General features: G+C 32.3%; 2 protein-coding genes across 2 annotated transcripts in view; one reads left to right on the top strand and one right to left on the bottom strand.

The window, feature by feature from the left end:
* Window positions 1–15211, top strand: part of LOC133171862 (eukaryotic translation initiation factor 3 subunit C-like) — a 32781-nt gene that overhangs the window by 14686 nt on the left and 2884 nt on the right. The window contains exons 23-29 of the mRNA XM_061306653.1: window positions 10147–10281; window positions 12150–12303; window positions 12818–13080; window positions 13157–13202; window positions 13361–13451; window positions 13644–13769; window positions 14111–14264. Of these exons, the coding sequence (XP_061162637.1) occupies window positions 10147–10281; window positions 12150–12303; window positions 12818–13080; window positions 13157–13202; window positions 13361–13451; window positions 13644–13769; window positions 14111–14264 (969 nt within the window). The remainder of the gene's footprint in view (window positions 1–10146; window positions 10282–12149; window positions 12304–12817; window positions 13081–13156; window positions 13203–13360; window positions 13452–13643; window positions 13770–14110; window positions 14265–15211) is intronic.
* LOC133171864 (corrinoid adenosyltransferase MMAB-like) lies at window positions 1224–8937 on the bottom strand. The gene is made up of 9 exons (XM_061306654.1): window positions 8828–8937; window positions 8059–8102; window positions 7850–7943; window positions 7041–7092; window positions 6276–6348; window positions 5696–5793; window positions 5092–5156; window positions 4662–4721; window positions 1224–1405 (listed from the first exon to the last, which is right to left on the bottom strand). The coding sequence occupies exons 1-9, from the start codon at window positions 8893–8895 to the stop codon at window positions 1291–1293; spliced, it is 669 nt and encodes a 222-aa protein (XP_061162638.1). The 5' UTR covers window positions 8896–8937; the 3' UTR covers window positions 1224–1290.

The raw sequence follows: 15211 nt of genomic DNA, 5'->3' as shown, positions 1-15211 counted from the left end.
GCAATTTGAATTTAATGGGTGTCTGCTTTGTTTCCATTACATAATTTATTAACAGCCCAAAATGCTTGGGATTTAGCTGTTTGGCCAAAAAAGTATGACATTTTCCCCTTTTTATACACCCAACATTAGACAAATTACTGGTGAACTTTAGAGTTATTTCCCTGAAAGCTTTGCAATATGTTCTTGGCCTGATGAATAAGTGAAAGGACATACTGTACTCTTGGTGGTTCTCTTGTTTTAATAAAACTTTTCACGTAATTGATATTTAAAAAGGAGGTAAATATTGTATTATATTATTTTTACTGTGTAATTCAATAAATCTGATTGGTGAATTCGTAAAACTTACAAATTCCTACATAATATAACAAAGGTTAAATATGAGTTTTGATTCAGTCAATCCATAGGTACATGTATGTCGATTTCACAGAAAAGCATATCGACTTCGCACTTCGTGCTTTGAGCACCAAGTGCGAAGTCAATATATCTGTGGATTGACAGAATCAAAGAACTACATTTGCTGTATTATTTTCTTTGGAAAAGAAAGAGACAAACAAAAACATGTAGGAATTTGTAAGTTTTAAAGACTTTTCACCATTATAAACTCATCTTTGGATTTCCTTAAGTTATTTTTAGTAACTCTAGTCAATATCATAAAATATAATTTTGCACGTGAAAGCAAGCAAACCAATCAAATTTATAGAATTACACAGTAAAAATAATATTTAAGAAGATTATTTTCGCAATTTTCATTGGCTGAAAGGACGTCGCATGATTTTCATCCTTTTATGATATTGATGCGAAAGTGTGTTCATGGAATATGATGTCGCACGACTCGCTGTTCAGCTGCACCAAAGTTACGTATAACCTGACGTCATAATACAAGAAGCATGTTTTTACCATTGTGACATAATGACAGCCAAGTCTGTTCAGTAAGGACTGTGTCAGATTATTCATTTTGAGTGATTATGTAATATAACTACCTGTATTATGGACTTCAGTGAATGGTCAATATGTGGTTATAAGGACCCATGTCAAGTGATATTGACCTCAGACACAGAAATTGATAGCGACCTTTCAAGCTCGGTTGCTATCACTTTCTGTGTGTTTGGACAATATCGCTTAACACGGGTCCTTATAACCACATATCAACCTACACTGAAGTCCATAATTGTATAATATAAACCCCCCAACCCACCCCCAATTGTTTAAAAAAAAAAGAGGAGTAAAGACTGTAATTTATCATTTATAACTTACAAAAACATACCATACAAAATATCACATTATACAGAACTATTTAGTAGAATCATTGTCATCATTTTGTTGTTTGGGTCTGTGGTATATCTTTTCCTTTTTTCCTTCCTTCATTGCTGCAAATCTTGCAGCAGTAAATAAAAAATCACTCAGTCTGTAAAAACAAAATTAAAAAAAAACTGAACCATCGGACATCAATGCCCTGCTCAGGGTTCATTAGTAATGCAGCATAAAAATTTGTATTGATGAAGTTTGTTAAGTTAGTGAAGTTTGATGAAAATATCTTGAATAGTTTCTTTAAAACTGAGTTTTAGACACAATAAATAGTAAAGTCAGAGGTCACTGGGAAGGTCAAGGTAAAAAAAACACAGTTGATAAATTCTCACCAAATAATGTATCAGTGCATAAGCTTACATAAAAATATCTTGAATAGTTTCTTTGAAACTGGGCTAAATGCAAATTTAAGAAAAGTGAGGTCAAGGTCAAAGGGGAGGTCAACGTCAAGAAATGCAGGTTACCGTAATAGCACTCACCAAAATGTATCCGCATATGAAGTTTGATAAAAATATCTTGATTTGTTTCTTTAGAACTGAGCTAAACAAAAATTGAGAAAAGAGAGGTCAAAGGAAAGGTCAAGATCAGCAATGTTGATGCAACTGAATAGGTCTCAATATGTATCAGCATACGAAGTTTGATAAAAAATATCTTTTCTAGTTTCTTTGAAACTGAGCTAAACGCAGATTTTTGCAAAGTGAGGTCAGGGTCAAAAGAAAGGTCAAGGTCAAAAACATTGATGCAGTTGAATAGCTCTCATCAATATGTATCAGCATATAAGGTTTGATAAGTATATCTTGAATAGTTTCTTTCAAACTAAGCTAAACACATATTTTTTGAAAAGTAAGGTCAAATGAAAGGTCAAGGTCAAACAAGAGGCCCAAGGGCATTGAATCGCTCTTCTGATAAACTGTACAACCTATCACTTCTATTTGAAGCCTCTAAGTATCCTGTATATTTAGTTAAAGCCTCTAAATTCCAAAGGTAGATCATCATGACCTACATATTAGATGAAACACTCTGAGAACCCAAGATGATTCTAAGAATCAGTACCTGAGAGTAGGTCATCGTGACCTACTTATCACTTTTCATTCTCTGAGGACCAAAAATGCATCAACTAATTTTGATGATTCTAAGCCAATTAATACTTAAAATATTTTCAAAATTATAACCATAACCATAAAATTTCAAAAGTAGGTCATGGTGACCTACTTTTCAGTTGTTGTACTCCGAGGACCCAAGATGGATCAACTGACAAAGTTTGATGATTGTAAGCCAATTAGTACCTGAAATATTTAATTAAAGCCGTAAATTTTCAAAAGTAGGTCACAGTGACCTACTTTTCAGTCGACCTACTCTGAAGACCCAAGATGCATCAACTGACAAAGTTTGATGATTGTAAGCCAATTAGTACCGGAAAATATTTAATTATAGCCATATAAATTGAAAAGTAGGTCATAGTGACCTACTTTTCAGTCTACCTACTCCGAGGACCCAAGATACATCAACTGACAAATTTTGATGATTGTAAGCCAAATAGTACCCAAAAATATTAAATACAGCCATAAAATTTCAAAAGTAGGTCAAGGTAACCTACTTTTCAGTTGTCATACTCCAAGGACCCAATATGCATCAATTGACAAAGTTTGATGATTCTAAACCAATTAGTACCTGAAATATTTAAATAAAGCCATAAAATTTCAAAAGTAGGTCACGGTGACTTACTTTTCAGTCAACCTACTCCAAAGACCCAAGATGCATCAATTGACAAAGTTTGAAGATTCTAAGCCAAAAAGTACCTGAAATATTTAATTATAGTCATATAAATTGAAAAGTAGGTCACAGTGACCTACTTTTCAGTCGACTTACTCCAAAGACCTAAGATGCATCAACTGACAAAGTTTGATGATTCTCAGGCAATTAGTACCTGAGATATTTAATTATAATCATATAAATTAAAAAGTAGGTCATGGTGACCTACTTTTCAGTCGACCTACTCTGAGGATCCAAGATGCATCAACTGACGAATTTTGATGATTCTAAGCCAAATAGTACCCTAAATATTTAAATATAGCCATAAAATTTCAAAAGTAGGTCACAGTGACCTACTTTTCAGTTGACGTTTTTCGAGGACCCAAGATGCATCAACTTACAAAGTTTTATTATCATAGGCCTTAAAATGTCCAATTTATGCCTCTAAAATGCTTTGAAATCGAATGCCTGTTTAAAAAGTAGGTCACTGTGACCTACTTTTTAATAAATATGTTTTATGGCCCCAAGATGCATCATCTCACAAGATTTAATGATTCTAAACCTCTCAGTATTCGAATTAATGACCTTAAGTTAGTTGTTCTGAAAAAGATAAGCCATAAAATTCAAAAAGTAGGTCAAGGTGACCTACTTTTTAGTTGACGTACTCTGAGGACCCAAGATACATCAACTGACAAAGTTTGATGATCATAGGCCTAAAATTGTTTAAAATATGCCTCTATATCATTTTGAAAAAGAATGGCCACAAAATTTAAAAAGTAGGTCACTGTGACCTACTTTTGAGTCGACATGATATGAGGTCCTTAGATGCATCAACTGACAAGATTTGATGATCCTAGTCCTTATAGTAAGGAAAATATCAACATTTTAATAAAATAAAATTTTTTGTCAAATTTGAAGTGACCTTGAGACCACGCCCTTTGCCCCAGGGCGATTCCCCATGCAAATTTTAATTTACAACATATCTTCATCCTTTCGTGTAAGTTTGGTGATAATCTGCCCTGTGGTTCTTGAGAAGAAGATTTTTTAGCAACCAGTACTTTTATTTCTATTTTCCTAATTATCTCCCCTTGTTTGAGGGTCACAACCCTATTTTAGTATAAACAGGAGCCCTTGGGCCAAGGATACCCTGTGACAAATTTGACAATAATTGGCCAAGGGGTTCTTGAGTTATGGCCCATACATTTGTATTCTAAAAAGTTTAAGCACACCGCACAAATGGCCATATAGCATTAGCTCTTTGAGCCTTTGGCTCAGAAGAGCTAAAAATGTTGATGAACTTGAATAGCTCTCATCAATACATGTATGTATCAGCATATAATGTATCTTAAATAGTTTTATTGAAACTGAGCTAAACGCAAGTGTGATGGAAGGACAGATGGAAGGATGAAAGACGGACACAACAAACACTATATGCCATGACCATATCCATGGCGGGGCATAAAAATGACTTGATGTTCATATTGTATGTAAAGGGTATGCTATAAAACAGTTCTCTCATTTTTTGCTTTGTACATAAAGTGTTCTAAATTCCAGGTTTTTTTTTTCTCTTCTCAACAAACAAGAAACAAGCCAGCAGCACTAACCTATTTAAATATTTCAAGGGTTCTTGAGAAACTTCATTTGCTTTCACCATTGGAACAACCCTGCAAAATTGAAGTACTCTGTATTGAGAGTATATTAATGATATTATTGATATTACTGTCTTGAAACACACATGCATGCTGAAATATATGAGCATGAATATCTCTATTTTTACGTCATAATACCATACTTGACATCAAAACTATAGTGTAAATTGTTTTAAAAATGAAAGTTGAATGGCACAATTTGTGGCAACTCTTCAGATATATAAGATATGAATTTCATTTTTGAAAATTCATCAAGTACATGAACTACAACACTTCAAGATGGCATATTTATCAAGAAGCGCTAATGCGCTTCATGAAATATGCCAGCGTGATACATTTATATACCTATATAATTATTTTGTTTTTCTTACAGAATTGATTTTACCTTCTCTCTGCTCTTCTGCAAATTGACCTAGCAACATGGAGATGAGCTGAACAAAGGCCCCCTGACTACAACAGAAAAAAAAAACCTTGCATTCATTACAAAAAAAAAAAAAAAAAAAAAAAAAAAAAAACACATGCCTTGTTATCCTAAAGGAAACATCATTTGTTAAAGGGAAAAAAACATTAACACAGCCATAATATCCAGTCTGCATGAGTTTTCCCACAACATTTACCCAAGATACTACAATTAAAATGATAGTAAATTTTCCCTTAAAGTTTTTTTCACAAGTTTTTGTGAATTCATCATGTTACCTTCAATGAAAAATGGTGAAGATAATGAATGTAATGAATATCAATGTGTTAGAAAACTACATGTATGCCAGAGATATTAGCCAATTCCTTAACTTATATAATTACTCATCATTAATTAGGTACTGTATAAACTGTTGCCCCAATCACAAATACTACCTGTAGCAAACAAGTTTCACAAGGGCAAATAACAGGGAACTCAACAAGGAGAGGGTGTGCATAGGCTTTGCCTGTTGCCCAATCCTTACTGAATTACTCAATAAAATATGTTTAAATTAAATTAACAGGGAACTCACTGGCAAGATAAAATTCTTCAAGGGAGGTAACTCTTCTGTGTATTGATCAATCCATTTTTCTAATTCTGTTGTGAATGTAGCATTAAATTGTGTGTTTTCTGAAAGCATAAATAATTTGATGATGAAACAAAGTTTTAAGAATAATTTAGTTCTGGTTATTTGATTGGATAGAAAAATTTATTTATATATCGTATAACCTGTGTCGCCTGTATGTGTCACAATAACATGCCTCAAAAATGTTTCAATATGCTTGATGTTACATTTAAAATTTGTACGATTTGAAGGCATTTTTGAAAGGAAATTTATCTTATTTTTTTTACACTTAATGATAGAAAATTGAATTATAAGAAATAAATTTAATTATACCTGTGCTTAATGATAGAAAATTAAATTATAAGAAACAAATTTAATTAAACCTGTACAACTTGGGTAACAGTTTATGCTTTAATATAAACCACTTCACAGTTTATAAAGCATAAACTGCATGCCCAAATCCAGGTTAAACAGTATAACTTAGGTACTAAATTCACTTCTTAAACCTACTCCCATTCTAAATGGAGAAAGATAGAGAGAGGCTTACTTAAATGAACCTCCCTTGCAGAGGAGTTTGGAGTGGCTACACAGGATCCTATATCCTGGAGGACACACTGAACCTGAATGTACAAAAAAATTAAAATTCTGTTGTTTTTTTTTTTTTTATACAATTTGATGAACAGAAATTAGAATTTAGGGAAGCAGCAGCAGAAGGCAAGAAAATTTCATATAGTGATAAACATGTAAACTGCCCACTTCCTAACTGTAAGGCTTAGTTTACCAAAATAAATCAGATGGTACAGAATGCTTAATTTACAAGAACTTAAAAATTATTTCTGAGTGATAAATCATGAATAAATTATAATAAAGTAGATTCTGAAGAGGAACACTGATTGAAGTGGCAAGGGGAAAAGTAGATTCTGAATAGGAACACTGAAGCAGAAAGAAGAAAATAAGGTTCTGAAGAGGAACACTGAAGCAGAGAGAGGAAAAGTAGATTCTGAAGAGGAACACTGTTTGAAGTGGAAAGAGGAAAGTAAATTCTGAAGAGGAACACTGTTTGAAGTGGCAAGGGGAAAAGTAGATTCTGAAGAGGAACACTGTTTGAAGTGGAAAGGGGAAAGTAGATTCTGAAGAGGAACACTGTTTGAAGCGGAAAGGGGAAAGTAGATTCTGAAGAGGAACACTGTTTGAAGTGGAAAGAGGAGGGGCTTTTTGGTGGATAAATTCAGTTTATTAAAAGTCATAATTTGTTTTGTCTGCATAAATTGGGGAAGTTCATGTTATTGTCTATAAAAAAAATTGTTTTTACCTGTTCTAATTGACTGATGAGACCGTCATCCTTGCAAAATTCTGCTGCTACACTTAAAAGACAAATAACAGATTATTTAAGATTAAATATTTCTTCTGTATGTCATTTTATGACCATTAAAGAAATAAAATAAAATGTTGATGCTTGTCAAAAATGACTTTCTCCAGAATTCTTTTTTTTTCAAGAGTAGACATATAATGAAATATGGATTATCCAAGCACATTGGTAAACAAACAGTTATGAATATTCAGTAAACTTCAATGCCCACATGTGACACCAAACAACCAATAGGTAAAACTCAATGAATGACCACACTTTTTGAGTAACATGAAACCTGTTTTAATTAAACTCTTTTTATTGTTGATTTCATTTCTGTGCATTCTTCATGCAACATATGTAGGGATTACCTCCCTTTAAATAAAGATTTTTTTATTAAAAAAAAAAAGGAATGAATTTAATGCAGGGTGTGACACACCTACTACCTAAGATATCGATGCATTAACTGGCAAAGTTTTATGATTCTAGGCCTCATAGTATTTAAGAATGAGGCAGACATGAAAAATGCTAACTGACAGACAGATGAAACATGAACATTAAAAAAGTAATACATGTATTTGAACAAAATATTTCATTCAGCACATTATCATAGAAAGAGTTATCTTATCCTGTTCTAATATCAGCTGAGATTATCTGGACTGATGCTAGCTGTCATTGGTCCAGATATCCAGCCAAGTCGAATCTCAATCAAGATTAATCCTGTTCAACTAAAATTTTAATAATCATAGACCTGAACACATTAAGTGTCTTACCCAATAGCAGAATTTAGTTCATCAGTTGATCCTAATGCTTCAAATATGATATCATCCTTTGATCTTCTCTCTCCTGTGTAAGTTGAAGATGTTCCTGACAGAGAATTTTTTTTTAATAACTAATTGTAACAGTTACATCATTATAGGTATTCTTCTGCAAAGACCACTCTATAGATTAAAAAAAATATGAATCTTTCAAAAGGCATTACCTTTATCACCAGTTTTTGTGTAAATCTTTGGAAAAGACTTTGAACTGCAAAGGATTCAAATCAAAAATCAACATTTGATGCATGTGATTAATTGATTCTCCTAGCAATGTCATATTAAACACTTATTTTATTGCATACATGGCTCTTCCCTTTTAACAAGAAAGTAAATTTTTTTTTTGTATTTTCTTGTTTTCAATTTAAAGCAATATGAGCTGCATTTCTGAGAATTTTATTTTCCTGTTAAAATGTGCTGTTATGATAAATATGTATGTAACATAATCCTTTATGATCAATTACACCAAAATAAAGTACTAAAATGTTTCAGAAGAGAAGATTCTGTGCTATGGAATGTATAGCATTATATAAAAAAATAATATTGTACAGGATGACAATAATGTAATTTTGCTTCAATCAAAGCTTATAAATAGTTCTTCACTGCAAATATGAACAACAAAAGTTTATAAACATTCTTTTTATTCTGTCATTGTAATAGTTAATTACAATTTTGTAACAAAAAAAATCAACATAAAAGTTGCATGCAGCTCATATTGCTTTAACCGCTTATCAGCTTTTAAAAAGTATTCTCTTTAGAGAAGTGGAGAGGCCTCGCCTATAATGTAGGTGAAAGCCTCCCCACTTCTCTGAAGAGAATATGTTCAACAGTTGTTAAAATGGAAGTGTCAAAGCATTCGTAAAATGCATAAATTCAATGACGGTGTTAGCAATCTCCCAAAGGATCTGTCTGCTGTGGTTAAAAAAAAAATCTTACCTTAACATTCTTAGTGAGGGACAGCAGGCTAGTTCGGTTATTCTGAACAATATTTTAGCTTGAAACATTGTACTTTGTAGTTTGTATTTTGTGCAATGAACAGTCAAATAGAAAATGAGAATAGAAAACCTAACTCTTTCGTTTAGGAGGTAAAAAAGAAGACGCCCATCAAGCATGGAGTTGATTGTAACTGCACCTGGTAAAGTTATTTTACACGGCGAACACTCTGTTGTTTATGGAAAGGTAAACTTTATATATTTTGCTTCAAATTATTTTTAGACACAGAAGTTCCGTGGAATAACTGCTTTTCTAATATATTCATTTTAGTACCAAAAATTAACAACAGAAAAGTCCAGCGGTCTTCATTTTTGCGGGAAAAAGTTTATGATGTTCTCTTCATGATGTGTAGATTTCCATTTTATGCCACTATAATTTTCTTCATGTGTTCTTTTTTTTGCCTCAGTTTTATAGATTGGTAAATCTTCTGAAACTGTGAAATCATATCTTAATATTGTACATAGTCATGAACCTGGTACTGCCTCTTAATTTAAAACCGTGACAAAAAAGAAAAGTAAATCACTTTTTTCTCAATTTCCTTAGGCCACAATTAAAATATTGTTGGTTTGGCGTTGCCTACTTAGTCTTTATACGTTTGGGTCGGTAGGTAGGGAAAATATTTTTTTTTTTATTTAAATTTCAGAAATGGTACATGTTGTTAGTATCCGAACGTCATGGGTTTCCGATAGTTTAACAACAACCACAGTCCGAATTCATTCTCAGTTTTGTCATTGATTTTCAAACCCTATTAGTTTTAAACCTTTAATATACATAGTATTAAAAATCACTGACATTAAATTAGTGTAAATTCGAATCATGTGCACGAATCCAAGCATGGCAGCTAAACTAGCACATTGAACATGACATTGTACCGTGAAATTTCTATTTCGAACTGGTATATCTTATTCATCAGTTTACTTTTAAAACCACATTACCACAGAGAGTCATGCCATCAACTTCTGTTATATCGAGTTTACATTTTACCGCTTTCGAATGCTTGGATTCATGATACGCATTTATTCAACATCACATAGACGCTTATAAATGAAAACTGTGTGATCAACCAAGCGTTTACATGATTCGTTCCCATTCTGTATATATTACGCAAACGTACAAACACCTAAATCCGGATGAATATTACGAAATAAAAATTATGATCAGTATCTGTTGAAAAAATTCTTTGGACCGCACCAATTTATGTGAGTCGGCCGGCAACGCCAAACAAACCTAATTTTATTTTTGGCCTTAGAAAGCCATTGCAGGTAGTTTAAGCCTTTGTACCACTGTCAAATTCACAGCATCAGATGTCAATGAAGTTACACTAACTTTTTCTGATTTGGAGATGAAAGAAAGGATTGATTCTGCAGATCTCAACAAATTGGAAAGCTCTTTGACAGGTTTTTTATTTTTTAAAAAAGTTTTCTATATACAGTGTAATACTTGAACTAATTTCTTCATCCACAGATTGATAGTTTTATAGAGCTATATAAAACACACTTTTGAAATAAGATTTACTTTGAAATCACCAGGTACTAGGGATGTCAACAAATACCTGGATAACCTGGTACTCGATCAAAAGTCTGTGTATCGAATACTAAAAATGGTTCTCGTTTACTCAGATGTGTATTTTTCCTTATATCAAAGTACACATTTTTATCAAAAATTATCAAAAAAATAGCTTAAATATGCATACGGTATTACGGTAATTAGCATGTAATCATCTAAACCTGTAAAACACCCGTAATTAATGACCATTCACCTGGTACACAGCTGTTCTCACCTTTTGTGGTTCTTAATATTTGGATGGCTTGAATGATTGTTTTCGTGAACATCATTTAAGTGAGCGTCTCAGAGAAAACCATGCAAAACAGTCCACAAGCAGGGTTTATGTATTGTTATCAATTTTTGTGTGCAATATAGTATTGATATACCATTAAATTTACCACATACATTTTTGTCATTGTTGCCTTAGTTCATGACTTAGAGGCATGTTACTAAAAATAGAACATGTAGTCAAACTAGGAGCTTAAAATCATGGAATCTAGACATATTTGAGGAAATCTCAACAAATTATGACATTTCTTGCACTGAAATTAATTGATAGGCATAAAAGTATGTTGCCTAGAGTATCAGTCAGGATAGTAAAATTTATTCAGTACTTACCCAGTTTAAGTACAAAAAGGTCACAAATCTTCCAAAGTTCACATTTCCAAAAAATTCAAATATTTATGAACTTTCAAAGTATTTTTAAAGAGTCTGTAAACACTGCAATTTGTTTTTTAGTAATTACACCTGTAAGTACAGACTATAATTAGGAAAATATAAAAAATCTATCTTTGGACTCTTTCAAATAGGGCAGATATGAGGTCACAAACAATGCTATGTTTTGATGTATTGCAAATCACAATAAAATTGTTAAAAAAGCTCATATCTAGTATATCATAATTTAACTGGAAATGTTTCAACATGTCACTTTATAATATTTCAAAACAAAAAGGACAACTATAATACAATTCTACATAAAAGGAACTTAAAACATTTTAATCCAGAACATATATGTTGTCATGGGTAACGATATTATCTTGGTATTCTTTTTTTTAAAAAACATCAAATGGCTGTTATTCATTGAACTTTGTTTTACTGAAAAAATAAGACATAGATAACTTAAATATGAATAAAAAGTTTGTATGAATTTTTCTCTTATTTTCATATTTTGGTACTCAAAATGTATCTTTTTTGGTATCTTTTTTACAATTTTCAAAGGATATTTGGGCCAATATTTAAAGTAGGTCAAAGCTAAAAATAGAACAACATTGAGGGGCAATTGAATTCAAAATTTGGACTTTCATGGGAGGTCCTTCCAGTTTTATACCAGTTTTAAAATATCTGAGATGTAAGCTTGTGGACCATTTTTGCCATTTTGCATGGTTTTCTCCGAGACGCTTACTTAAGTATGGTCTATTATCTTCAAATAATTTTTAAATTATTTAGTTAATATACGGCAGTGAAATCAGATATGCATAGAAATGCTCCTACCCACTTCGAAAGTGATGTTTATATACATTTATAAATGTGATAAAAACAGCTTTGGGGTTTAACAGAGCTTAATCAGTTAATGGGGCTCAAGAAAATTAACACACTTGTATCTACATTTTTACTGAGTACCCATGCAGGTACTCAATCGAAAAAATGTCCGAGTAACCGATTATAATTAATTGACTGATTTGACATCCCTACCAGGTATACATCTCTTTGTTAACTTCAGATCAACATCTTGATGAACCAACAATACCACCTGAAGATGTGAAGAATACTTTGACTTGCCTACAGTTGAATGAAGATACATTGGAGTCCTCTTTGGAACAACAAACAATATTTACTACAATTTCTTTGTTTTGCTCTTTAAGGAAAATCTCAGGGTAATCAAATTTATCTTCTGTGTTTTCTCCAAACAATATTCAGATCATGAACAGATATACCTAATATATAAAATAATGAAAAAATATTACACCTTTGCAGTTGTGAGCACATAAATGTTGCGTTTTTGTATGTGTCCCATTTAGCAATACATGTACCTTCAAGAAGCTTTGAAATTCTTACATAGTTCATGATCTCTTTCCCCAAACTTTGAAGGGTGTACCTTATCTAGTATAACAAACTGTAATAACAATTGTGAATCAAAATTAGTTCTGCAGTGCTTTTTATAGTAATGTTGAAATTGCATTGTGATAAAGTTCATCTCTATTAGTGAATGAAATTCTCAGACTTGCTTGGTTTGAACATATTTTGTTGTATACATATATCACACAAAAGGATTGGAAACAAGTTGTTAGTAGTAACTTATGATTCCTAATATTAAATATAAGGAAAATCTGCGGTACCAATGTTACTCTGCAGTTACTGGTATATATCCTACAAAATATTATCTTAAAGGAAGCAGATTGGAATTCACATTGTTGGCCAGTCGGATCTTCCAATTGGAGCTGGATTAGGATCTTCTGCTAGCTTTTCAGCATGTCTGTCAGCAGGATTTTTAACTTTGTTTGGATTTGTGCAGAAACCTGAAATTCTAGGAAATGGACCTTTGGGATTCTGGTCAAAAAAAGATTTAGAATTGATCAATAAATGGGCTTATTTTGGAGAAAAAATTATACATGGCACTCCTTCAGGAGTAGATAACTCTGTGGCAACATTTGGTGAGTTACTTATACATTAACATTTATTTTCTTTGCGTAGTAGTTTATCAAGACTACATTACTTTTCTCTTCGAAGGTGGGGCTATTCATTTTCAAAAAGGAGCCATTACACCTTTGCAGGCGTAAGTACATAAATATTTTGTTTTTTTTTTATTTAACAATATGGTTTGAATTTCAAACAGTGCATGGTTCTATTTTCTATGTGTACAAAATAAATACAGAGTGCATTATTTAGAAAAATAAATATAGAGGGCATTGGTTAGAAAATTTATTTCTACAGCATTCCACAGATGAAAATTCTTTTGATCAATACAAAAATTTCCCGATCTACGAAAAAACTAGTTGGATTGGTCAGAGAAAGGAAAGAAAAAGTGAGTTCAATTCATAGTGATTTTAACATTAGTTGGAAGAGTTGGAAACATGATCAGTCTGAAATACCAGTATAGAGTTCATGGTTTTCTTGCTGCTTTAAATTATTGTGGTAATATCCATATGACCATCTTCTTTCTCCTTTCTGCTCTGATGTCATAATGTTACATTTTTTTTCCTGATAAACTTTACAGAATCCCAAGATTTTTGAGCCAATTCTACAGTCCATGGATGAACTCACAAATGCAGTGGTCAAAACTTATGGGGAAATTTGTAACAGTGATGATGAGAACAACTCATTATCTTTTTCTGATTTAGAGGTATTGTCAGGGGTAACATCAGCTTTTTCTGATTTTTAAAGAAGGCTGGGAGGTCATGGTCAATTTTAGACTATTTAAACCTGCTTGAAAAGAAGACTTCTGTATAAAAATATAGGAAATTGCATTAAATATTATGGTTAGAAAGTTTTTTTCCTGTACTAAATAATTTTTATGGCTAGGTAAACAATATGACTTAAAAAAAATCCTATTTTAGGTAGATCTGTTGAGTAATTTGTTGACCACTCAACCTCCTAAGATATAATTGTCTAGCTAAAGAGGATTCATGGACAATAACATTAAGCAATGTGTTTATTAAAATCCTAAGGCCTTATCTTCTGTAGGATCTTATAGATGTAAATCAGCACCTGCTGCAGGCCCTGGGGGTCAGTCATCCCGCCCTAGATGACATTTGTCTGACCTGCCGCAGATCAGGGTTCCACGCCAAACTGACAGGGGCTGGTGGAGGGGGGTGTGCTTACTGTATTATCAGGCCAGGTAAATAATAACTTACCAGGTAAATAATGACTTACCAGGTAAATAATTTACCAAGTGCAGTTGAACAACTGTATCTTGAACATCAATATCTCAAATACCATGGATATGTCAATGTGAGTTGGAAGTCCCAACCACCTTTTTTTATGTATTTTAACCTCAATATTTTGAATTCTTGAATATCGGAGTTTTTTCTCACTCTCATTAAGTTCAAGATAAGAGCTGTCTGTATGTATCTTTGTATATATGTATGGCACCTGATCCCACCTCTAAATTTTGAGGTCCGTGTTTGCTATGCTCCAATAGTTTTTAAGTAAGAGGTTCTGACTGAACTTTTCTAAAAGGCTGACGAGTGACATACCTTAATCTGCATGAAGTATATTCATCTACTTAGTCATGGATGATAATTCATTTGTCAATAGATATATGTATATTTTCAAAGTTTATTTGGTATGTATCAGAAAGTGTTGGATAAGAATTCTACTTTTAAAATTCACAGCTCTTTGTTCTAGTCATTAAAATGTGCTCTATTTGAACTTTGGAAGGGAGTATGTCTGCATGGCAACAAGGACCTTTAAATTATAATTTTGGAAAACCAGCAACTGGGCTACTGAATGTGTTGCTTCTATGAGCTGAAGCTTGGGGTCAGTTAAAGATAACCAATTTGCAGTACTGTCTTAAATTATTGAAATATAATTTAAAGAAGTTATATGAATGTTTTAATGTACAGAGCTAAAAAGCCTCTTCATCCTTTGCATCCTCATTTCCAAAAGAATTGCAGAATCCGAAGAAGTATTTCTTTACAAAATGAATATAATCTTAATTTCTTTGAAAAGATATTATGTAAAACCTGAACAGGAGATAATAAGTGTTTTGGATAAAATGTCGAAAATTCCCCCAAGAATTTTCAGAATTATTTATTCTTAGTTTATGAAATCATACATCCTGGT

Source organism: Saccostrea echinata, unplaced genomic scaffold (genome assembly GCF_033153115.1).
Source record: "Saccostrea echinata isolate AGI-Se365-2 ecotype Australia unplaced genomic scaffold, CSIRO_AGI_Sech_v1 ptg000054l, whole genome shotgun sequence".
Classification (NCBI taxonomy): Eukaryota; Metazoa; Mollusca; class Bivalvia; order Ostreida; family Ostreidae; genus Saccostrea; species Saccostrea echinata.
The sequence above is the reverse complement of the archived record's forward strand: the minus strand, read 5'-3'. Positions and strand labels throughout refer to the sequence as shown.